The sequence below is a fragment of the Mesocricetus auratus genome, unplaced genomic scaffold (assembly GCF_017639785.1).
Source record: "Mesocricetus auratus isolate SY011 unplaced genomic scaffold, BCM_Maur_2.0 Super-Scaffold_100018, whole genome shotgun sequence".
NCBI classification, from domain to species: domain Eukaryota; kingdom Metazoa; phylum Chordata; class Mammalia; order Rodentia; family Cricetidae; genus Mesocricetus; species Mesocricetus auratus.
The window spans coordinates 36,805,487-36,829,986 of NW_024429199.1; the positions used below are offsets into that span (position 1 = coordinate 36,805,487).

Genomic DNA, 24,500 nt, shown 5'->3' on the forward strand with positions numbered 1-24,500 from the left:
CGCTAGAGAGGAGTGGGCGTGGCGAAAGGTTTGGTCCTGCCTTGCCTAGTTCAGAACTCATCCTGTGGCCCTTCATATCCGTTCCCAAGGCTCGTTCACGTTGCCTCCTTGCCTCTGGGTCAACTTTCAGCAAGCTGCTCAGGTTAAGGAGTCAGGGGCTCTCTTACAGGTGAGTGTCTGGGTCAAGACATTCGTTTATGACAATCTTGCTTTGGTACCGGGTGCTGAGGCTATGTAGATTACTGGAGTCAGGAGCCATCCATGCCTCAAATGTATCTGGCAACTGCTCTCTCCCTTTCAGATTAAGGCAGAGAGGGGAGTGTCGTCTTAGGAAAGTGTCTTCACTATGTGAAGTATAACAGTCATGAACCCACAAAGTAGTAGCACAAATCAGGAATATCGACCTCATGCATATCAAATACTAATTTATGAAGGGATGTAAACTAGTAGACAGAAGAAAACAACAGTAATGGTAACTCTTGATATGTTCCATGTACACCTGTTTTGAGACAATAACTAAGAATTTGATTAGCATTTCCTACGATTACATGTAAAAGGGTACACATTTAAAAATGATAAAATGGGGCTGGAGATGCTTTTCCAGAAGTCCTGAGTTCAATTCCCAGCAACCACATGGTGGCTCATAGCCATCTGTTGTGGGATCTGATTCCATCTTCTGGTGTGCAGACATACATACAGACAGAACACTCACATACATAAAATAAACTGGCCTGATGGAGATGGCACACGCCTTCAATCCCAGCACTCAGTAGGCAGAGGCAGGTGGATCTCTAAGTTTGAGGCCAGCCTGGTCTACAGAGCAAGTTCAGGACAGCCGGGGCTATACAAGGAAACCCTGTCTCAAACAAAACAAAACAAAACAAAATTAAAGTTAAAATTATATAAACGCTAAAAAAAACTTTATTAAAAATTAGAGTTTTGAAATGGCCTCCCCAGGTAAAGGCACTTGCCTCAAAAACTACATGGCCTCTGATTGCCACATAAGTGCTGTGGCATGTACATACACATACACACAACATGTGTTAAAAAGAAAATAAGAAGATTGCTCAGTGGGTGAGGCTCTTGCCCCCAAACCTGAAGATGCATGCAGGTTTGATCCCATCACCCACAGGGTCAAAGGACAGACTGACCCCTGAAACCTGTCCTCTGCCCTCCATGCGAGCATTCAAACCACCACACGCAGCACCATATAATAAAAATGAACATAATTAGCTTTCCACACATGATTGAAAAATTTGAATTTTGCTTTTTTTATTATCCCATCAAATGTTACACTAGAGGAAATGATTGGGAAAATACAAATAGATTCATTAAAACAGACTGATTAATAATTGTTCTATTACATTCAGAAATATGCAAAACAGTTGTTATATTGCAAAGCTGTAATTCTTTTCTCTAGCAAAGCATTTTTTTATAAAATGGTAGTGTTGCCATTGATTCCATTTTAATACAAAATACTTATATACATAATGCAATATAAAAGTAAACTGGGAAGTGCCTTCCACAAAGGATATACTAAGGCACTTTACAAATATCCCAATATGTTGACCCAAATTACATTTTATTTTAGATTAAAAAAACAGACTTCCACTTTAAATACCAAAGGGATTTTATTGTTGTTTATTAAAGAAAAATTTCTAAAGTACCTTGAGTAACAGCAGCAGCATATCTAAAACTCCTCCCACTTGTTTCTAATCTCTAACACATTATTAAGTCAGAACAAAACATTTCCACTCACAGTTTTGCACTTCTCAACAGCAGAAGGAAATAACTTTTTTAAAAAGTCAATCTCAAAGTGACTTCTTAGTCATATATTCTATAGTTCTATTACAAATAGTAAGGTAGGACAGATACAGCAACAGGGCCTGCCTCAGGACGTCACTGAACAATACACAACAGTATGTACAATTACATAATTATAAAACACATTTTATAAATACTATTGATACGAATTAAAGGGGCAAGTACACAAGACAGCCAAAAGGGACGGCATGGAGAAGGGCGTCTTCACCCCACTTCAGTTAAGAGTGTCAGTTTTTATGCTGTTCTCACTGTTTGCTCAGAAAGTACCAGCTTCTATGCTGGAAGAACTGGATGTAGTCAGGGAGTAAAATAACCAGTATGAGTATCCAAATATTAAAATTGTGGATAAAATACTAAAATCGTGGATACAAATGCTTGTATACTGCCTCCACCAGCCCTAGACACGCTTATGCCGTCAGGGAAGTTCAGAAGGACACAGCATTTGTAGTGTTTGCAATCTGAGGAACCATGGTGTGGAAGGGAGGAGGCAGCACCTTTATTTCCTGCAATGTGAATGTGATGAAACTGGTTTTCTGCTGTATTGCACCATAATCCAGGAGTAAAACCACTAATGAAAATGTAAATCTGAGTGAGAAAGCACAAAGAACAAGAGGGCAGTCTTATAAATGTGGGGACCAAGTCAAAAATTCTTGAATAAGTATGTTTTGCATAGGATTTTACAGACTATTCAAGTGTCCCATGATTTAAAGACTGTTTTGTGATAGCACATTCTCTTAGTTCTCATAAGAAATCCTTCAAAAACACCAAACATTTCAGTACCCTCAAAAGTAGCGTTTAAAATATGTCAGTGTTGTGCCAGCATTCATAGGGTCATCAGCTCGTACTCTAGAAACCTTTCCAATGGCAGATCATCATTATTTTTACAAAATGTGCTCATCTGAGTACTGTGCAATCAGTTAAAAGTTTTCAATGTAATGCAGCAATTTACTTACAGGAAGCAGGTCTTTTACCTGTTGTCTGTGAGGTTTTTGTCATATTGAGAGACCACTGGAAGTGCATCTAACACTTTATATGTGTTGACATGCACTTTTTTCATACGGCCAGAGTTCACAAAGCCTTCATTTCAAAAGAACCAGTGACCCCAAAGCCCACCCTTAGACTGCAACAGGTTCTAAATTGAACATCAAAGTGTAAGCTAGTAACTTTTTCTCTTTCCCCAATTTAACCAAATAACTTTGCCTTTAATTTTATTATACATATGGTTTCAAACAAATTAACTTTTATAAGAAAGCTAAATAAGTAAATATCATTTCTGTCCACAAACATTAAGTCTGATAAAGCAATTCATGTCAATAAACCTTAAGAAAAGGAAATAATATACAAACGTTCCTAAGGTCAGAACACAGACCGATTCTTCTTCCTAAAAGATGTTACTATGCATTTTGTTATGAAGTCACAATTCTTCCCTAGAACCTAAACATAATATAAATAGGCACATTAATCTTAAATAAGTTAGGAGTTCTTTAATTTCTAAACCACTATGTATCTTCTAATTAGGAATGGTCATCCCAATTAGGAGTTAATTAATAATTATCTTTTAACCAGTTAATCTACTCTTAGGTATAATAGTGCCAAATAGAAACATTTTCCTGTGCCAGTGATTTGCACTGTAGCACTGTCCTGAAAGGAAATCTACAGCACTGACAACGAAACATGATGGGGAACTGTACTGCAAAGGTTCCTCTGGGGGGGCAGGGGTGCTGGGGATTGAACTCAGGGCTTTGTGTATGTTAGGCAAGTGCTCTACCACTAAGTTACATCCCCAGCCACTGGAAAAGTACTTTCTTAGTGAGTACATACAAATAAATTCTAATCAAAGTTTTACAAACTGAAAATAATTTCTCTGCTTAGGACATGGAAATTTTTCTTCTAATTTTAAGATAAAAATATTACAGACCTTAGTTTTTAGTATTTGAAAATTTGATTTATGGCAACTTGGTTCCCTTTTAAAACTGGAAGCAGCATTAATACCAATATGGAAACAAAACTAGTAGTGCTCTGACTTCTACTTTCAAAGCCAGTAATTGAGAGGAAATGCTAGGGTAAAGACTTCCGTGGAAGGAAGGGGCAAACTGCATTATTTCTAGTGAACTCATTTTTTTTTGCTCTGTATTTGTGATTCCAGGATATGACTTCCAGATTAGCATTAGCCTAGGTACACCTTCTAAAATGATGGCTTAATTTCTTTAGCTTATTGTGAACTAAAACCAAAGTTACAGGGAAATATGGATATGTTTCATATTTGGTTAAAGCAAGATAAAACTGTCTTTCAAAAACTCTTGAATTTTAAAATTATTTAGCATATATACAAATAGATACCAGGCTTCTCTTTTTAAACAGAGCACTATTTTTTAAGTACTTTAAGTACCAACAACTGACTATAATACTCAGTTCATAATTTATTTTCCTTATAACAATTTATTCTAAATTACTGAATTAAAAGGGTGGAATAAATTAACATTTTAAAAACAATTTTCCATAATTTAGGAAAATAAAATATTGTACACAGAGCATACAAACTCTGTCATATTTGCATAATCTTCTCAAAACTTAACAAAACCCTGAATTTCAGGTCTTTCTGCAAATTTGTACAATTATCTCCCATCTATTAAACATATACGAGATCACGGTTTTTTACATCTGAGCCTGTGTGTTGATCGTCTTCATCAGACTGTTGCTCTGAGCCTTGTGAATTAATGTATTCATATTCAATAGGCTTTGGATAATTATATGGATAGCCATTGTCATCAAAAAACCTCCGAAAGGTAAACTCATAGAAAGCGTGTTCCGGGTGCTTGCCGTTTTTGAACCATCCGTTCAGGGTGTCACTGACATTTTCTTCCTCGTTATCATCACTCCACAATTTATCAGGGTCAACAGGGTCAAAATTGGACGTATCTGTTGGGTGCGTGATTTTGGGGATGTATGAAGCAGACTGCTGTCTAAGATCACTAGAGAAGTCAATGGTTTTAAAAAATGGATGGGCCTTTATTTCATCAGCACCATTCTTGCCTAGGCGATCTTCTGGTCCTCGGCAGAGTTTGATGATGAGGTCAGAGGCTTCGGGACTCAGCTTAGCTTGAGGGGGAATATGAAGAGAAGTTTGCCAGTTGATAACCTTTGGACAAGAATAAAATTAGGGAGAGATGAAAATCAACAGTTGTCCCAAGGTTTATACCAAATGCCTTACTGGACTACTTGTTTTTCTAAATAATTTGTGTGGTATTTTGACTTTAATAATAAATCCCTGCTGGGGCTGGAGAGATGGCTCAGAGGTTAAGAGCACTGGCTGCTCTTCCAGAGGTTCTGAGTTCAATTCCCAGCAACCACATGGTGCCTCACAACCATCTGCAATTCAATCTGATGCCCTCTTCTGGTGTGTAGACAGACAGAACACTGTATATGTAATAAATAAATAAATCTTTAAAAAAATAATAAATCACTGCTAAAAAATATACTTTCTCCTATCCTTGCCTCTTGAGAAGACTCACAGTAAAGTTTTTATTTTGTTTTGTTGATTGTTGCTGTTTTTGTTTTTGAAACAGGGTTTCTTTGTGTTGCCCTTGGCTGTCCTGGAATTCACTCTGTAGACCAGGCTGGCCTTGAACTCAGAGATTCACCTGCCTCTGACTCTGCCTCCTAGTACTGGGATTAAAGGCGTGTGTCCCCCTACCCACCTACCCCCCCCCACTCCTGGCTGTTTTATTTTTGAAGTATATTTCTAAGTATAAGTAGCCTTGGCTGTCCTGGGACTCTCTCTGTGTAGTCCTTTGAATGAGAATGCCCCACAGACTCACAGGGACTAGCACTATTGGGAGGTGTGGCCTTGCTGAAGAAAGTGTATCACTGGGGATGGGTTTGGAGGTCTCAAAAGTTCAAGCCAGGCCTAGTGTGTCTCAGTCTCTTCAGATGGAGATGTAGAACTCTCAGACTCCTTCCAGCACCATGTCTGCCTGTACTCTGCCATGTTGCCCACCATGAAGATAATGGGCTAAATCTCTGAACTGTAAGCCAGCCCCCAATTAAAGACTTCCCTTAGCAAGAGTTGCTGGGGGTGGAGGGTGGCTGGAGAGATGGCTCAGTTAAGAGCATGGGCTTTTCTTCCAGAGGACCTGGGCTAAATTCCCAGCACCCACACGGCAGCTAACAACTGTCTCTAACTCCAGTTCCAGCAGATCATGCATACTCACACAGACATACATGCAGGCAAAACACCAAAGCACATAAAATAAAAATAAATTATTTAAAAAACATATGTGGTCATGGTACCTCGTCATAGCAACAGAAACCATAACTAAGGTACCATGTAAACCAAGCTAGCCAGGAATTCACAGAGATCCACCTCTATCTCCCAAGTGCTGAGGATAAAATTTTGTACCATGCTAAGCTTAAACATGTTGACCATTCCAAGTCCAAAAAAAATTCAAAATCTCTGTAGCTATGGAAGTTGTCCTGAAATTCACTCTGTAGACCTGGCCGACCTCAAACTCACAGAGATTCGCTTGTCTCTGCCTCCTGAGTGCTAGGACTATAGGCATGCACTACCACCGCCCAGCCAAAATCTGAAATACTTTAAAACACAAAAGTTCAGAAGATGGAGAAATGACTCTGTGGTTAAGAGCACTGGGTTCAATTCCTAGCATCACCGTGGCAGCTCAAAACTGTCTATAACTCCAGTTCCAGGGGATCTGATTCCTTTATACCAATGCACATAAAATTAATTATTAAAAATAAAATAAAAACAAAGAAGTTCTTCATGCTAACATGATGTTGTAAGTAGAGCGCTCCACAGCTGACCTGTGTTTGTTGCACTCAAAAGGGGACCACAAGGACTAGGACTCATCTCAGTGGTAGAGCACTAATCCAGCCTATCAGAGGCCCAGGGCTGGAATTCTACCACTCCAAAAAACAAAACAGAACCATAAAGAAATAAAGGTACACTAAACTATTATATAGAATTACCTTCAGGCTGTTCGACATATAAATGACTTTCATGTTTAAACCTGCAGTCTATTCCTATAAAATCTGTTATATGGAAACTTTTAAAAGTCTGGAGGGAGAGGCAGATCTCTGGAGCCAGCTGGTTTACATGGTAAGTTCAGGCTAATTCAGAGTGACAGACTGAGACCTATTCTCAAAACAAAATCTGAAAGAATGCGAACTGTTTCTGCCTCAAGTGTTTTAGACAAGATATACAAAGGCACACTTTAAGTACTACAGCACACAAAAAGATCTATGATGTAAGGGCTGATGGTTTTTTTGTACAGGTCCTATAGCTTACCTTCATTTGTGTTTCTAATGGTGTTTGTGCCAAGAAAGGAGGTTGTCCCACCAACATTTCAAAAAGAATAACACCAACACTCCACCAATCACACAACTGTGTATATCCTAAAGGTACCAAAATTATATAGTTACTCACAAGAATACTTTTAAATATGCTCAGAATACAAACAACTTTAGCATTAAGTCAACAACTTATACTGTAAAATCAACACTTTTATCTTAACCCTGAAAAGAAATAAAGTATATTCTAGTATAAGTCTGGCTGATCTCAAAGACTACTGAAATTATTTATGAGACAAATAAATGCTTTGCCTGTTCGTAGTAGTACTTCAGGTGCAATGTAATTGGGAGTCCCAACCAAAGAATGTGCTAGACACCGCTGGTGCTGTCGTGCTGCTCTCCGTTCTAGTGGCTTGAGTCTGTCTCCACACCGACAGTTGGAGGGATCTCCCCATTCATTACTGAAATCCATGCTGTCTTGCCGTGGATGATCCCCTGCACAATAAAAAGGACAAAATTAAACGAAAGCAACAAGGACAAAGTAAGCCTCAAGTCGGCTTAACTGTTGATACGATGATTAAGAGCTAGTACTACTTGCCCAGTGATGAATTAATGAACAAAAGATGCCACGTCACTGGCAGCATTACTATTACTGATGAGGGTCTGTTTGCTGAGATAGCAACAGGAAAAGATCTGAACTGAGAAAAACTGAAGACTCACTAATTTACTCTGTGTTAGATGGTAACAGTTAAGTCATGAGTAGGTAGGAGAAAGTATCTCATTCAAGCTATTATTATTTTTAAATACATCTGATCAATTTAATTCACTCAACTAAAGACTAAGAGCGATTCTTCACTCAGACAGCTCATACCCTGGCAGTGGAGAAGCACAACAAACATATATGCAGGTAAGAAACACAGGAATTCAGAGGCTGAGGGTGACCTCAGCTGTTAGAGGGTGCTTGCCTAGCCCCAGGCTCCATGGCCAGAACAGCAGGACTTTGGGTGTGTGCACTTGACTGAGCGCAGTGTCCTCAGAAGCCAGCAGGCTCAGGTCAGCTAGGAGCTGGGTGTGACCTGATGAACTCATGTAGGTGTTCTTGTCTCCAGGCCTCTTTCCTCCATTTATTTATTTATTTATTTATTTATTTATTTTTATTTACTTGCCTGCCTGCCTATCTATATCTATCTATCTATCTATCTATCTATCTATCTATCTATCTATCGATCGATCGAGAGAGTATCTCAGTGTAACCCAGACTGGCCTCAAATTTGCTATACAGCATGCCTCTACTCCCAGCACCAGGGAGGCCTCTGTGAGTTCAAGGCCAGCCTGGTCTATATAGTGAGTTTCAGGCAAACAGAGCTATGTAGAGAGAACTTGTCTCAAAACGTGAAGAGGACCCAGAAAGACAGCTAGTCCCCATGACCTGAGTTTAATCCTCAGGAACTATGTGAAGGACAGAAGCAACTCCAGCAAGACCTCTGACTCTCACATAAACAAAATAAAGGGCTGGTGTAGGCTTTTATTGTTTTTTTAAACCAAGAATTAAAATAAATTGGGGGGGCTCAGTTGGTAAAGTGACAGCTGCACAAGCTTAAGGACCTGACTTTGAATTCCTAACACCCCTCTAAAAACTAGGTGCTGCAACCCTACCCTTAGGAAGGCAGAGATAGGTTGGTCCCTGGAACTATTGCCCAGCCATCTTACCCAAACCCATGAGCTCCAGGTATAGTAAGAAACCCGGTCTCAAAAATAGGGTAAGGAAAAAAAAAAAATGGAGGCGCTGTTGAGATGTCTCAGTTGGTAAAGGAGCTTGCCATTTCCCAGGTAAATGACCTGGTCTGGATCACTGGAACCTATATGGTAGAAAGACAGAGCCAGCTCCCACAAGTTGTACCCTGATCTTTAAGCGTCATGGCATGTACACACTGTGCCCATAGACACACACACTATATAAACACAAATTAAAAGATAATAATCAAGGAAGATACTTGACATTGACCTTTGCCCCTATATGTGCATATACCCACATGAACTATACATACATCTGCTCACATACACATGAAAGAGAAAAATGATGATGATGGCACTGAGGGTGAACTTGGTGGTAGACTCAGGGAGAGCACATGTTTAGTGCGCGCGTGCACGCGCGCGCGCACACACACACACACACACACACACACACACACACACACACAGCTGCAGTCCCAGCTCTCAGAAGGCAGAGGCAGAAAGATTACTTGAACCCAGACAATCTAGAGAACACAGAAAAGATACACTGACTATGCTATAAAGACAATATAGGAGATGACACAAATGTAATTTGACAGTTAGATTGGATGGCAAAGGAGACCAAATGAAAAAGTAACATTTGCTAAAATGCAAAAGGCAAGGACTCAATCATATGGAAGGACAAGGCTTTCCACTAAGAAACAGCAACAGAAGGCAGGCCAGTGCAGTGTCAAGGAAGGGATGCAAGGGCAACACAGAAATTTACAGTGAGAGACCCAGGGTTGTCTGAAGAAGAGAACCAGGAGACTGATGCAGGATTAAAGAAAGCAGAGCCCACAGCATGTGAAGGCTGCAGCAGGAAGAACACGGGCGCTGTGCTGGAGCGAGCAGACTGGAGCGAGCAGGAGGAGACAGACCACACAGGTAACTACAGGAAGCGGGCTAAGGATGGTAGAAAGCAGCTAGAGGGACTCAGCCACATGAGCAGGTGCCAGGGCTACAGTGTTCTAGAGCTGAGGAAGATGGGGTTGAGCAGACAGCTGGGCAGCTCTCTGGTAACAAAGTTAAACAGCTATTTGAAATCCAGGTGGAAACAGGGCAAAACCATTTCTAGAGAGCATGAAATCATTAACATATGTAGGGTATTTAAAACTACTTACAGTTCTGAAATTAACCTAATTGTAATAATCACCTGGGAAATTTCATGAAAATATAGTACCTGGGGCTGGAGATGGCTCAGTGGTTAAGAGCACTAACTGCTCTTCCAGAGGACCAGGGTGCAATTCCCAACATACACACACAGTTCACACCTGTCTGTAACTTCAAGATCTGACACCCCCCCACAGACATACATGCAGGCAAATCACCAATGTACATAAAAAGAAAAATAAATTATAAATGTGTGAATGTATATATAGTATATAATGTATATATAATCACCAATGTACATAAAAAGAAAAATAAATTATAAATGTGTGAATGTATATATAATATATAATGTATATATAGTATCAATTAATACATATAATGTGATATATATCCCATTTTCCAGGGAACATTTTTCAATTAAAAGTCTGAAACAGAGCCTAGGAATTATACTTTTCCAGAGAATCAGAGTTAAGTGTGGGAGACAATTCTATCCACTCAATGTGTGGGGTGTGGAAGAACATGCCTATAATGCCTGAAGGTGGGAAGCTGAGGCAGGAGAACTGTGAGTTTGGCGTCACCCTAGGTTAAACAGTGAGTTCAAGACTGGCCTGTGTGCCAGGCTGATCTCTGTGGGTTCAAGGCCAGGCTGGTCTACAAAGAGAGTTCCAGGACAGTTGGAGATGTTACACAGAAAAACCCTGTCTCAAACCAAAAAAACAAACAAACTGGCCTGTGCTACATAGTGAAGTCCTGCCTCAAAATTAAATAAAAAAGAAATTCATCAAGCTAACACTTACCTTAGAAGATGCTATAAGCACTAAATTAGATTATATGTAAAGCACCTAGGATATAGTAAGTAAGTATTCAATAAACATTAGGTCAACTTACACTTCCATTAGTGCTTGAAGGGTTCTTAGTGAGGCAGTGTGGTAGAAATAACATGGGTCCTGTAATCAGACAAACCTGGGTTCAAAGCCTAGCCCTTACATTTAATTTCTGTCTGACCTTGGGCAAGTTACCTCATCTAAGTCTCATGTCTTCACTCTGCCTCGCAGTGTCATATGATTAAACAGAATCATGTGTGTGTGTTTAGGGTTAAATAGGCTGTGTGAGAGTACTCTAAATAGCAGTGAGAGCAAATATATGCAGTAACATGGAGAAATCTCAAAAGCAAAAGAGGTACACAAAAAGAAATAAGAAACACAAAAGCACATATACAATGATTATATTTAAATAGTTTCAAGAGTAGGAAAAATGAAGTCATATATTGCTGACTATATGAATATAATACATAATGCTATAAAATATGGTGTCCAGGCCTAGTAGTACAGGCCTATAATCCCAGTTACTTAAGAAGCTGAGGCAGGAGGATCCCAAGATGAAAGCTTTCCTGAGCGACTGAGGATAAGTTTAACTGAAGTTAACAAGCACAACCTCGTGAGAGCTTGTTTCAGAATAGAAATACCAAGTGGTGAAGCTATAGCTCAGTGGTAGACTACTTGCCTAGCAGGCAGGGGGCCTGGGAAACAGCAGCAGCAGCAAAAAAAGTGAAGAATGGACTACAAAGTTCTAAATGGATGTCTCTGAAGGAAGAGGAGGAAATAACTACTAAGAGCACCTAACAACTACTGGTTCTCTTGCTGGACATTGAGGCTTTATTCCAAAATTATTTTAAAAACTGATACATTCCAAAAGTAACCAAATTTTGTAGTAGTTACTTAAAAAGATCTTAATAATATTTTAAAAATAGCCGGGCGTTGGTGGCGCACACCTTTAATCCCAGCATTCGGGAGGCAGAGGCATGCGGATCTCTGTGAGTTCAAGACCAGCCTGGTCTACAGAGCTAGTTCCAGGATAGCCTCCAAAACAATACAGAGAAACCCTGTCTCGAAAAAAACCAAAAAAAAAAATTTTTTTTAAATAAACTTTATACAATCTTTAGTTTTATATATATAAGTGAAAGAAATTCACCTAATATTAAGAAGAGAGTTAGAAACCAACCTGTGTCTACTGTTCTCATTCAGTGTTGGAGCCGTCTTAAACCATACTACATAAATACAATGTATCACGGTGAGTTAGAACAGAATCCACAAGCTCACTTACCACTCTGGTAGTACTTAGAATCATGTGTCCATCTGAAGCCAGTGCACAGACCAAAGTCAGTCAATTTAATATGGCCATCTCGGTCAATCAAAATGTTATCAGGTTTAATATCTCTATGAATGAAGCCCATTTTATGAACACTTTCAACTGCACAGGTAAGCTCTGCTATGTAGAATCGTGCCAAGTTCTCTGGAAAGATGCCCATTCTAATCAATAGGCTCATCATATCACCCCCAGGAATGTAGTCCATCACAAAGTACAAATTGTCCTTATCTTGGAATGAATAATACAACCGAACTACCCACTCATTGTCAGCTTCAGCTAGGATGTCTCTCTCGGCTTTAACATGAGCGACTTGATTTCGAAGTAGAACATCTTTCTTTCGCAGGGTTTTTGTTGCATACAAAGCTTTAGTATCAACTTTTCTTGCTAGACAGACTTCACCAAACGCTCCTATTCCTAGTGTCTTTATCTTCACAAACATAGACTTGTCCATTTTAGCCCTCTTAAGACGAATATAGTTAGACTCTTTCTGGCAAAGCATCTTTCTCATTTGATCCTGGGCATCTTGAGATAATCCAACCTAGGTAAATAAACCAGAGGTTAAACAAGGAATTGCATTGAACAGTAAGAAAAAAGAAAAAATTCAGGCATATTTTTGAAAGTTAAATGCATAATGATTTTTAATGAAGCAGGTTAGAATTCTAGAATGTATTTCAGAGAAAAATTAATGATCAAAGTCAAGCTGGAAAGGTAGTAGACAATACACAAGGTGAGTATATATACAAATTCAGCTCTGGAGCAAGTAGAAGAGGATATCAACAGTCAGGCATCTATTCCTCTCTAAAGTACTCACAGAATAGCTCCCCAATACACAGTAAAACAGATGTCTGCAACATGCGCTCTCAACTCTCTCCATGCATATTCTCAAATTATAGCATCAGACTGCCTTCAAAACGTTTCTACAGAATGTCTAGGCCTCAAATATGTTCCCCTTCATTTTATCTTTCACAGAGAGAAACTTCTTCACCCAGGCTCAAGCAAAATGGAAGGAAGGACGGAAAGAAGGAACGAATGAACGAACGAACGGACAATAAATGTCTCAGTAGGTAAAGGCATCTGAGGCCAAGTCTGACTCTCCCAGTTTGATCCCTGGGACCCGCATGGTGGACAGAACCAACTCCCTCATGTTGTCTTCTGACCCCTACATGTCTCAGAGGCTTGTGTGCATGTGTGCATGAATATACACATATATAGAGAGACACATATAAATAAAAATGTAGCTAAGGATTTTTAAAAGAAATATACTAAAGTCATGGTAATCTTTCTTTTTCTTTCTGAGGCCATTAAAGTGTAAGGAAGGATGAGACTCTTAGTATACCTCTAACAAAGTGTAAAGGGGACAACCTGCTTGGTATCTTTTAGATATTCTGAAATCATTTTTAAAATTATTGTGATTAAGGGCATTATCAATCAAAAAGCAGATAACCACAAAGCTCAGCTTCTAAGCAGTGACAGGATAACGACTTAGAAGGCAAGGAATTTCTTTGACTACTAAAGAATTTACTAAAGTTTAAAAGGACAAGTCTTGGAAGAGTAGAGGCCAATTTTAGAAATGCAAGACTAATCTCAAACAGCAACCTCATGCTTCTGTTAGAATGTGCATTTGCATGCAAAGTCTTTTCAGAGTGGTAACATGCTAAACTTAGTACACAACTCTTTCTCTTAAAATCTTACTTGCCTACACAGTAATGGAGGCTACGGAAGTCAGCAAAGCTTCCAACATCATGAAAGTTTAAGTCAGCTATTAGTGAAAGTGAAGAGGAAAAAGGAAAAATAAACTAAGAAAACACATAGACTTTAGTAAGAAATTCTAAGAACAATGTGAATAAAAGTATTTGTGGTATTTCTCATTTAGCATAATTATTTATAGTAAGAAAATATCGGCCAGGCAGTAGTAACACAAGCCTTTAATCCCAGCACTCGAAAGGCAGAGGCAGGTGGTTCTCTGAGTTCCATACCAGCCAGAGCTAGACAGAGAAAACACATCTCAAAACCTGCACCCGCCCCGTACTGACTAAAGTGATACTTTAAATAATCATTTTACAGCTCTTTCAGTATAATGTAGGAAGAAACATAATCTTCTTACACTTTGAGCAGTAGATGTAAAAGGAAGGAAAATCAAAGCTTTGTACTCTGAGCATGATACAATCATGATGGCGAGGGCTGGACCATAGCACCTACCAATGACATCTATGCGGGATCTGAAGGGAGTATACAGTACTCTACCAATGACATCTATGCGGGATCTGAAGGGAGTATACAGTACTCTGGTCTCAGTGCATTCAACAATTTCAGCCTATTTTCCTCAAGCATAATTAGAAGAAGAAAATAACTGCAAAGAGTAGATTTTGACCTTTCTTTTCATTTTTTTTCTCCTGGTTTGTGTGACAATCTTGCTACACAGCCTTGGCTGCCTTGGAACTAGCAATGCATGTCTCAGTCTCCTGACTGCTGGGATTAGGGGTGTGTGCCACCATGCCTGGTGACTTTGACACTTTCTAATAATGTGTATATAAAGAATAAATACCAAATTCTCAGCTAAAAAGCAATAATTCTTATGTATATTGAAAGATAACCCAGATATTTCTGGTTGACTTTTGTATGTTATAAAATAATATATAAAAACTAGAAATTAGGCCAGCCTGGTCTACAGAACGAGTTCCAGGACAGACTCCAAACCAATATAGAGAAACCCTGTCTCAAAAAAAAACAAAACAAAACCTAGAAATCAACCCTTGTTTTAATTTCCATATCCCACATACTATTAATAATGTATTTTAAATTTATACAAGAAACTTTATTACAGTAAATGCTGAATAAATCACTGGAATGCTACAATCAAAAATTCTCCCAAAGTTTACTCAAATTATTGGCAATACATTATATCTCTCTACAAGAATACTGGAGCATAGTATTTTAAAATACCAAGGAAAGAGAAGCTCAAGTATGGAAATATTTGTAAAAGTTTTACCCGCATCATTTCATTTTCTAATTGTTTTTTCCGATGCAGACGCTGCTGATGAGATTTCAGGACATTTTCTACGTGCTGCTCCATAAAGAATTTAAATGCCTGAGGCGAGTAACTCTGAATCCGAGATTCTCTTCGTTCTTCATCTTTCTTGTTTTTCCTAACAGTGATAGGTGAAGTTGTAATCTGTTTCTTTTCTTTATCCCCACTATCAACGTTTTCCAGACTTTTCTCACCATCATCTTCCTTGGGTAAGCTAGGCTGATCATCTTTGCACGGTTTATTTATCAACTCATATGGAGGAACAGATGGGTTTGGGTGTAGCAAATGTTTTGGATAAGGTGGTGGTGGACCTTGATAGCTTGGAGCTTCAGCAGCTGGTGGTATGACAGGCACATTTGAAGCTGCACCCTCGGGAAAAGGGGTAGGCTGAACAGTCTGAATTGGCTGTGGCATCCAGGAAGGATGGGTAGGGGCTAAAGCAGTTTGCAGCTCTGGTTTCAGGACACGGATGCTTTTCACAGGCTGTTGGATAGGAGCTGGTGTGATTGCAGTGACTGTAGTGGCTGAGGGCTGAGAATTAGCAGAGTGACTTGGTCTACTTCCTAATGGGTTATTAAAAGAGTTTGACCTCACTGGTATGTTAGGTTGCCATGTAGGAATTTCATGTCCACTGCTTGGGGATGACTGGACAGGAGCAGAGGATGACTGGGGCCAGGTTGTTTGCAATCCAGGAATACTGACATTATAAAGCTCCATGTTATGACTGTTCCTGTTTGGCACCGTCATAGATTGGGGAATATTTCCATTTGCATATGATGGAGGAGCAGCAGATCCCCCTGCTTGTAAAGCAGATGGGCTCTGTCCATTAGTCGGGGTCAGAGGATATGGAGGTGGTGGCTGCCGATTTACAGCCCCAGCAGGGACAACATTTTGGTGCATGATAAAATCAGTCTGACCACCACCATTCTGAACTCCAGGTCTCCCTGGTGGAAAGGTAAATTTGTTAGTACTTTGCATGATGATTGGTTGCCTGCCAACTGGAACACAATTAATGCCTCTCTGTCCCTGGTTAGGAGGATTCATGGGAGAAGTGTTAAGAGGTGGTGGAGGGTAGCCCTCCTGCCATGTCCCAGGTGGAACAGGAGAGATTCGGGAGATTACATATTCCATGTTCCCAGAATAGCGCTTTGTCTGCGAGTTTGGTTCCCATGAGGGGGGAGGTGGAGTTGTGCCTCGTGGAGGGGGAGTCTGGCCTCTTGGAGGTGGTGGAGGAGTAACACTCCTAACCTGAGGTGGTGGTGGGGGGTTCACTCTCTGTCCGTTGCTTGGGTGAGCTTGAGCAAATGCTGTAATGCCGGATCCAGACAGGGGTCTTCCTACATCGGCCTGTGAGTTGGGGCTTTCAGAACGATAGACCACATTTTCTCCTAGAGGTGGGCCGTGTCTCTGAGGAACTAAAGACTCTTTAGAACCTTTCCAGCTTTGTTTTCGGTTAATTGATTGTTGCACATTTCCTGTGATTATAAAAGAGATAACAGTCATGGTTTTTTAACTTGTCTTTTTAAAATAATTTATCTCAGAATTCTGATTCTACTAAATGTTAGTCAAGTTAAGAATTGTAAAAAAGGAGTAAGTCAAGAGACCAGTCTTACAACATGTTGACCATAGTGACTGCATTCTTGGGGCTGGAAAGATGGCTCCGTGGTTAAAATTGTCCACCGCTCTTACAGAGGACCCATGTTCAGTTCCCACTACCCACAGGGCAGTTCACAATGGTAACTCCAGCTCCTGGGCATCTAATACCCTCTTTTGAACTTCACATGCACTAGATACATGAGCCCACATAGACACATGCAAGTAAAACATTCATAACAAAAATATAGCAAAAACCCAATGCATTCTTGGGAACTGCCCAAAACAATTAATTGACTAATTATTTCAAGGCTCTTATTTGTCCAGCAGTCTAAACCAGCCTCAGATTCTTGGTCCTCTTGCTCTAGACTTCCATGTACTGGGAAAACAAGGATAAACCAACCCTGCCCAGATCTAAGAGAGCAGATTTTAAGTATTCCAATCACACACTCCCGCAACAAAAGAAAGAGTTAGCTTGATTTAGCCCTTACCCACAAAGGTTATGAAATACAATTCCAGAAAGTGGTTTTACTTAAAAACATGTGTGCCGGGCGTTGGTGTCGCATGCCTTTAATCCCAGCACTCGGGAGGCAGAGGCAGGCAGATCTCTGTGAGTTCGAGACCAGCCTGGACTACCAAGCGAGTTCCAGGACAGCCTCCAAAGCCACAGAGAAACCCTGTCTCGAAAACACCAAAAAAAAAAAAAAAAATGTGTATTACATTTCATTAGTTTTGTGCAGGTGTATGGATGTACATTTGCCACAGCTCCACTTATGGGAGCTGGTTCTCTCCTTCCATTACATAGGTCACAGGGTTCAAGCTCGACTCCTCAAGTTTGAGGAGGAGGAGGCAGGGAGGAATGTCTTAAGACATCCAGGCCTCCCTAGAATTTATAATGCACATGTCAAGTTTGAGCCTAGCCAAGGCTCCAGAGACTGTGTCTTTTTATTTTTTAACTTCGTTTTTTATTATTAATCTTACCTTTAAAATGTTTTGATTTTTTTTTTTTTTTTTTTTTTTTTTTTGGTTTTTCAAGACAGGGTTTCTCTGTATTGTTTTGGAGACTGTCCTGGAACTCACTCTGTAGACCAGGCTGGCCTCGAACTCACAGAGATCCACCTGTCTCTGCCTCCCAAGTGCTGGGATTAAAGGTGTGCTCCACCAACGCCCGGCAAAATGTTTTGATTTTTGTTTTATTTTTTGAGACAGGGTTTCTCAGTGTAGCCCTGACTGTCCTGGAACTCACTCTGTAGATCAAGCTGCCCTCTAACTCAGAGATCCACCTGCCTCTGCCTTCTGAGTACTGGGATTAAAAGTGTTCATCATCACCTCCTGGCTATTTTTAATTACACACATGTGTCTGTGCATCTGAGTGGAGATGCCCTTGCAGGTCAGAGGCATGAAATCTCCTGGAGCTGAAGTCGTGAGTCACCTGACACGGGTGCTGAGAATTGAACTTGGGTCCTCTGAAAAAGCGGTACACAGTCTTTTTGTTTGTTTCCTTTTAAATCTTGATGTGGTAGTTTGAATGAAAATGGCCTGCATAAGGGCTGGAGAGATGACTCAGCAGTTAAGAGCATTAGCTGCTCTTCCAGAGGACCTGGGTTCAATTCCTAGGACCCACATGGCAGCTTACAACTGTCTGTATGTAACTCTAGTTCCAGGGGATCTGACACCTTCAGCAATGCACATAAGATAAATTATTTTTAAAAAGAGAAGAAGATGGCCCCATAGGCTCATAAAGAATGACACTACTTAAAAGGACTAAGGATATGTGGCCTTGCTGGAATAGGTGTGACCTTGTTGGAGGAAATGTATCCCTGGGGGTGGGCTTTGAGGTTTCAGAAGATCAAGCCAGGCCCCCTGGCACTCTTTCTTCCTGCTGCCTGCAGACGATCCCTGGCTCCTTCTCCACCATGTCTGCCTGTGGGCTGCTTTGTTTCCCACCATGACAATAACAATCTAAGCCTGTAAACCAGCCCAATTATTATCCTTTATAAGAGTTGCTGTCATCAGAGTGTCTCTTCATAGCAATAAACCCTAACCAAGACACTTGCTGTGCTAATTTCTTTTTTTTTTTTTGGTTTTTCGAGACAGGGTTTCTCTGTGGCTTTGGAGGCTGTCCTGGAACTCCCTTGGTAGTCCAGGCTGGTCTCGAACTCACAGAGATCCGCCTGCCTCTGCCTCCCAAGTGCTGGGATTAAAGGCGTGCGCCACCAATGCCCGGCGCTCATTTCTTTTTTATTCTGTACACCTCACACTATACATTCTTAACCATTAAGCCATCTCTCCAGCCTGGAGACCTTGTCTTAAAACAACAAAAATTAAGTTTTGTTGCTATTGTTCTTTTTTTTTTTCCAAACTGGGGTCTGTTTGCTTCCAGTTTCTTCTAAAGAGCTAGCATTTGTGCAGCACTTCCTACCTGAGGGACACACTTCAGACTCTGTTACCTGATGAGCTAGCTCTCCCCTTCCCTTCCTTCTCCTCCCAAATACCAGGCCTCAACCCAGGCCGCGCAGCAGTCGCGACAGACACACACTTGTTTGTTTTGCATTTGAGACAGGGCCTCTCGAGTGCTGGCTAACAGACAGGAGCACCTGCTCAGCTTCAGTTTGTCATTCACCTGCAGTCTTGGCACTCGGTCGGCCCTAAATCGTCATCATATAGTCTCAGCATCCATATGAACATCCACTGCCTTCACCTCAGCTTCCACACCCATACTTTATACAGCTATTAAGCTGATGATGGTGGTGCACACCTTTAACCCAAGTGCTTTAGAAGCAGAGGCAGGCGGATCTCTATGAGTTCAAGGCCAATCTAGTCTACATACAGTTCCAGGCCAGCCAGGGCTACACGGTGATTAACTAGAAATGGAAGAGACCTGAGGTCTTCCTCATAGACAGCTTGATTGGCACTGTTCCCGTACATGTTTTCGGTATACCCTCCGAAAAATGTCTCTGAGAGATGTGCACACTACTGCTCCTCAGTCAGCTTCAGCTATAATTACAGTCCCACAACTGAACAGCAATGAATTACTTCAGGTGTTATGGGTCCAAAATCACCATGTGGAAGTCCTAATGCTGCTTCCTGTCCCTGACTATAACACATGAATATATTTGCTAGTAAGGTTAAATGACATCCTTAGTTTAGGCTCCAGGCAATACCAGCTGTGTTCCAAAAAGAGGAACTCTGAAGCTGGGGGTAATGGCTTGTGCCTATAACCCTAGCACTTGGGAAGCTAGGAGCTGCTGCCAACTCAAGGCAACCTGTGCTATATATTGAGCTCTGGCCCAGCCTGAGCTACATAGCAAAATTATGTATCAAAACAAATAAATAGGAAAACAAAATCAGCTGGGCAGTGGTAGCGCACGCCTTTAATCCCAGCTCTCGGGAGGCAGAGGCAGGCGGATATCTGCGAGTTTGAGACCAGCCTGGTCTACAAGAGCTAATTCCAGGACAGCCTCCAAAGCCACAGAGAAACCCTGTCTCAAACTCCCCCCAAAAAAGGGGGGGAGGTGCTTGGAGATAAGCACAGTGATAAATCATTTGCTTAAAGACCCATGTTCAGTCCTTGCACTGGGCAGAAAAAAAATGAAAGAAGGTAACGCCCCTGCAAATGGGACAGTGGATAAATAAAGCACGAAGTGATTCTTAATGGAGCTTTTAAATTTTTTGTAGGACTAAGAATGTAGCTCTGTGGTAGAATGTGTGCTTATCAGGTGTGACACCCTAGGTCCAATCCCTCCTTAGCATCACTAAAATACAATTTTTTGTACAATATTTAATAGCAAAGAAAGTAATGAATGGTAGAGTAAGCAAACAAGTAAGATTTAGTAAGAATGATCCTTTTCCCCCTTTTAAAAATTTATTTTCTAAATAAGAATCAGCATATATACATATATACTCATTGAGGTTTCCCATGGGAAGAAAATATTGTGGTTATTAATAATGATATGGTATTGAAAAAAGATACTTATTTGCTTATTTATTTATCTTGACACACATTCTCAATACACAGCACTGGCTAGCCTGTAAGTCCCATATACCATTATCTTAATTTGAGATTTGAAATTTCCCTTTATTGGACACTATGATGGCTAATCTTGGTTGTCAACTTAACTACACATAGAATCAACTAAAATACAAGCAGCTGAACACACCTGTGAGGGATTAATTGATTGGATCATCTGAAGTGAGAAGACTCCTGCTAAATCTGGGCCACACCTCCTGATGGAGCTCACATAAGAAGACATGGAAGAAGGAAGCTTTTGCTTTTTGCCAGCTTGCCCTCAATCTTGCTGGCAAACTCATCTATCCCGTGGTTAAGGCACTCCTTTGTTGGTATTTTAGAACCTACTTCTTTGGGATTCCAGCAGAGACATGGACTAAACAACTACTGGATCCTTGGCCTTCAATCAGGAGAGACAGCCATTGTTGGACTAGCCAGACCACATCCTGTAAGCCACTCTCATTAATAAATACCCTTCTAGGGGGACTAGGAAGGTGGCTCAAAGGTTAAGAGTACTTGCTGCTCTGCAGAGGACCTGGGTTCAGGTCGTAGTACTGCATATGGTGGTTCACAACCACCCCAGAGTCTAGATCCAACGGCGCCAGGAATACTTGTGGCACGCATACATACACACATAAATGCACAATATACATACACATAAAAATAAAATTTAAATAATCCCCTTTCATTCCTATCAATTCTGTTCCTCTAATACAGATGCTAATAGCAATATTTGTCAGTCTGTCTCTCCACCTATGCACAGTCTTCCATTCTGTTTTTTGTTTTGCTTGAGACAGGGCCTTCTGTAGTTCAAGCTGACTTTGAACTCATTTTGTAGCAGGCGTTTAATTACTGATTCTCCAGTCTCCATCTCCCGAATGTTGGTATTACCAGGGCTGCACCACCATGCCTGACAATATCAGTGATTTCTAAGACCAAAGATTTGACATACTCGTGTGTTTTACAATATACTGTAAAAGAAGAGACAAGAAAAAACAAAGAAACAAACAAGAAACCTATACGATGAATCACCTGGTTTCATGCTGGCATTAATAGGTCTGGCAGCTGCTGCAGCCATCTGCTCCCGACGAGGATCTTGGTAACTCATTTTACTAATGAATTCAACAGCTGCTTCTATGCTTCTGTTATTAGTTTTCTGAAGAGCTTGAATAACCATGTCCTAATACAAAATTTTAACAAAAAGAAACATAATTTAAATATAATTAACAGAAGGAAAGAACAATGTAGTAAGCACAGAGAAACTCCTAGTTATGACAGACATTGCCCCAAACATAATGCTGTCATATTTCATTCTCATTAATTTTGTGTGCATGTGTGTAAGAATGCCACGGTGAATGTGTGGAGGTTGAGGACCGCTTTCATGAAGCAGTTCTCATATCGAAGGTCCTAGAGCCATCCAGTCAGCAGGCTCGTCAGCAGGCACCTTACCTATGAGACAACTAGCCAGTCCCCACACCCTATTATTAATGTCTTCTCGGTAATTACTGACAATGACTCCATAAATCTCAAACTACTAAAGAAGCAAATCAAACCTTCAAACCTTAGAAATGCTTCTTTAATATTTTTATCTTTACACATCACACCTGCTGCTTCCTTCTAGTATTAATTTTTTGTAGTAAAAACAGCAATATGGTTTTACTTTTCATTCTTACATGAATAAGATTATCATATTTCAAAAAGCAATACATATATTGAACATGGGCCAGTGATGGTCAGCAGATAAATATGTTTCCATGTAGGCCTGGCAACTTGAATTCAATTCCTAGAACCCACATAAAGAAGAAAGGAGAGAACTGACCTCCACATGTGTGTCACAGCACATGCCTGCCCCATATCATGCACACATTCAAGCAGCAACATAAAAACAACAAACTTTAAAACTCTGGAAGTGACTTTTTGTACCATTAAAGTGTTTTATTAAGTACCTTAATAAAGTATGTCTATCAGTAAAAGAATTATTTATTTTCTGTTATAGGTGTTTTGCCTGAATGCACCCAAAGATCAGAAGGGGTGTCATATCCCCTGGAAGTGGAGTTACAAACCACTATGAAGGACCATGTGGATGCTGGAAATTGAGCCCAGGTCCTCTGAAGAGCAGCTAACGCTTCTCTAACTGAGTCATCTCTCCAGCCCCAATCACTATCACATTCTGGATTTTTGTTAAGGCAACCAAACTCAATCTCTAACCAAAACAAGGTATACTGTGGTCATTTTTTTTTTTTTTTTTTTTTGGTTTTTCGAAACAGGGTTTCTCTGTATTGTTTTGGAGCCTGTCCTGGAACTCGCTTGGTAGACCAGGCTTGATCTCGAACTCACGGAGATCCACCTGCCTCTGCCTCCTGAGTGCTGGGATTAAAGGCGTGCACCACCAACGCCCGGCCTGTGGTCATGTTTTATGCCAGTGAAATTTTGCAAATTTGTAATGAGATACAAAGAAATTACTCTTACTTTAAATTCAAATTTAATTTATAAACTGGTTAAATCAAGCAAACTGTAACTATGCTATTATCCATTATATGGTAGTACCATACTGCTTATCAATATTGAGTGATTCATATGTTTGTTAAATGTTCTACAATTTCAGCCTATGTTTGCTGATTATTAACCTGGCTTTCTCTTTTCTTTTTTGCTTTCTTTCTTTCTTTTTTGTGACATGATCTCAAGTAGTGCATGGTAGCCTTAAACTGGATATAAAATTTATCATGACCTTGATCACCCCATTTCTACAACCCAAAGTGCTATGACCACAAGGCATGTAATATCATACAGCCACTTTTATTACACTAGCTGAACAAAACTATTGCCATGCGTTAAAATATTTTCACATAGCTGAGCAGTGGTGGTTCATTCCTTTAATCTTAGCACTCAGGAGGCATAGGAAGATGGATGGCTGTGAGTTCGAAACTAGCCTGGTCTGTAGAGCAAGTTCCAGATCAGGTTCAAAAGCTACACAGAGAAACCCTATCTGGAAAAACCAAATTAAGTAATTAAACAAACAAACAAATAAACAGATAAATAAAAATATAAATAAACTTATGGAATAATGTCAGTATAGTGCTCAGTATTTAAAATTGAATGTTAGTGCCAGTGTGAAGAGAACCCTCAAATCAGTACCTGTGCTGTTATTTAAAAAAAGATCACATAATTATCCTTCAGTTTTATGTTTAGAGGAAAAATATGCTTTAGTAATTGTATATTTATGTCCTCCAAAAAAGCATCACTATTATTTAACATTTACACCTATCAAGAAATTAATCTTGGGGCTGGAGAGATGGCTCTGGCTGCTCTTCCAGAGGTCTTGAGTTCAATTCCCAGCAACCATATGGCTTACAACCATCTGTAGTGAGATCTGGTGCCCTTCTCTGGCCTGCAGGGATACATGAAGAGGCAGAACACTGTACACATAATAAATACAATCTTTTTAAAGATTTATTTAGTTATTTATTATACAGTGTTCTGTCTGCAGGCCAGAAGAGGGCACCAGATCTCATCAGATGGTTGTAAACCACACTCTGTGGTTCACATGGTGAATTGAACTCAGGACCTCTGGAAGAGCAGCCAGTGCTCTTAACCTCTGAGCCATCTCTCCAGCCCAATAAATACAATCTTTTTTTTTTTTTTTTTTTTTTTTTTTTTTTTGGTTTTTCGAGACAGGGTTTCTCTGTGGCTTTGGAGGCTGTCCTGGAACTC

At 40.2% G+C, this 24,500-nt stretch overlaps 1 protein-coding gene and 1 long non-coding RNA gene across 2 annotated transcripts in view; one reads left to right on the plus strand and one right to left on the minus strand.

Moving 5' to 3' along the window:
- The first annotated feature begins 3 nt into the window (after positions 1-3).
- LOC121144455 lies at positions 4-15,253 on the plus strand. Its single transcript, XR_005881809.1, has 3 exons — positions 4-169; positions 13,129-13,223; positions 15,188-15,253. It is a non-coding gene; the product is annotated as an uncharacterized LOC121144455 (long non-coding RNA).
- Lats1 (large tumor suppressor kinase 1) overlaps positions 1,248-24,500 on the minus strand; it is a 27,234-nt gene continuing 3,981 nt past the window's right edge. Inside the window, exons 2-7 of the mRNA XM_040758180.1 lie at positions 21,822-21,969; positions 15,149-16,662; positions 12,115-12,697; positions 7,441-7,623; positions 7,127-7,233; positions 1,248-4,963 (exon numbers count right to left, since the gene is read on the minus strand). Coding sequence (XP_040614114.1) covers positions 4,454-4,963; positions 7,127-7,233; positions 7,441-7,623; positions 12,115-12,697; positions 15,149-16,662; positions 21,822-21,969 — 3,045 coding nt within the window. The 3' untranslated portion in view covers positions 1,248-4,453. The remainder of the gene's footprint in view (positions 4,964-7,126; positions 7,234-7,440; positions 7,624-12,114; positions 12,698-15,148; positions 16,663-21,821; positions 21,970-24,500) is intronic.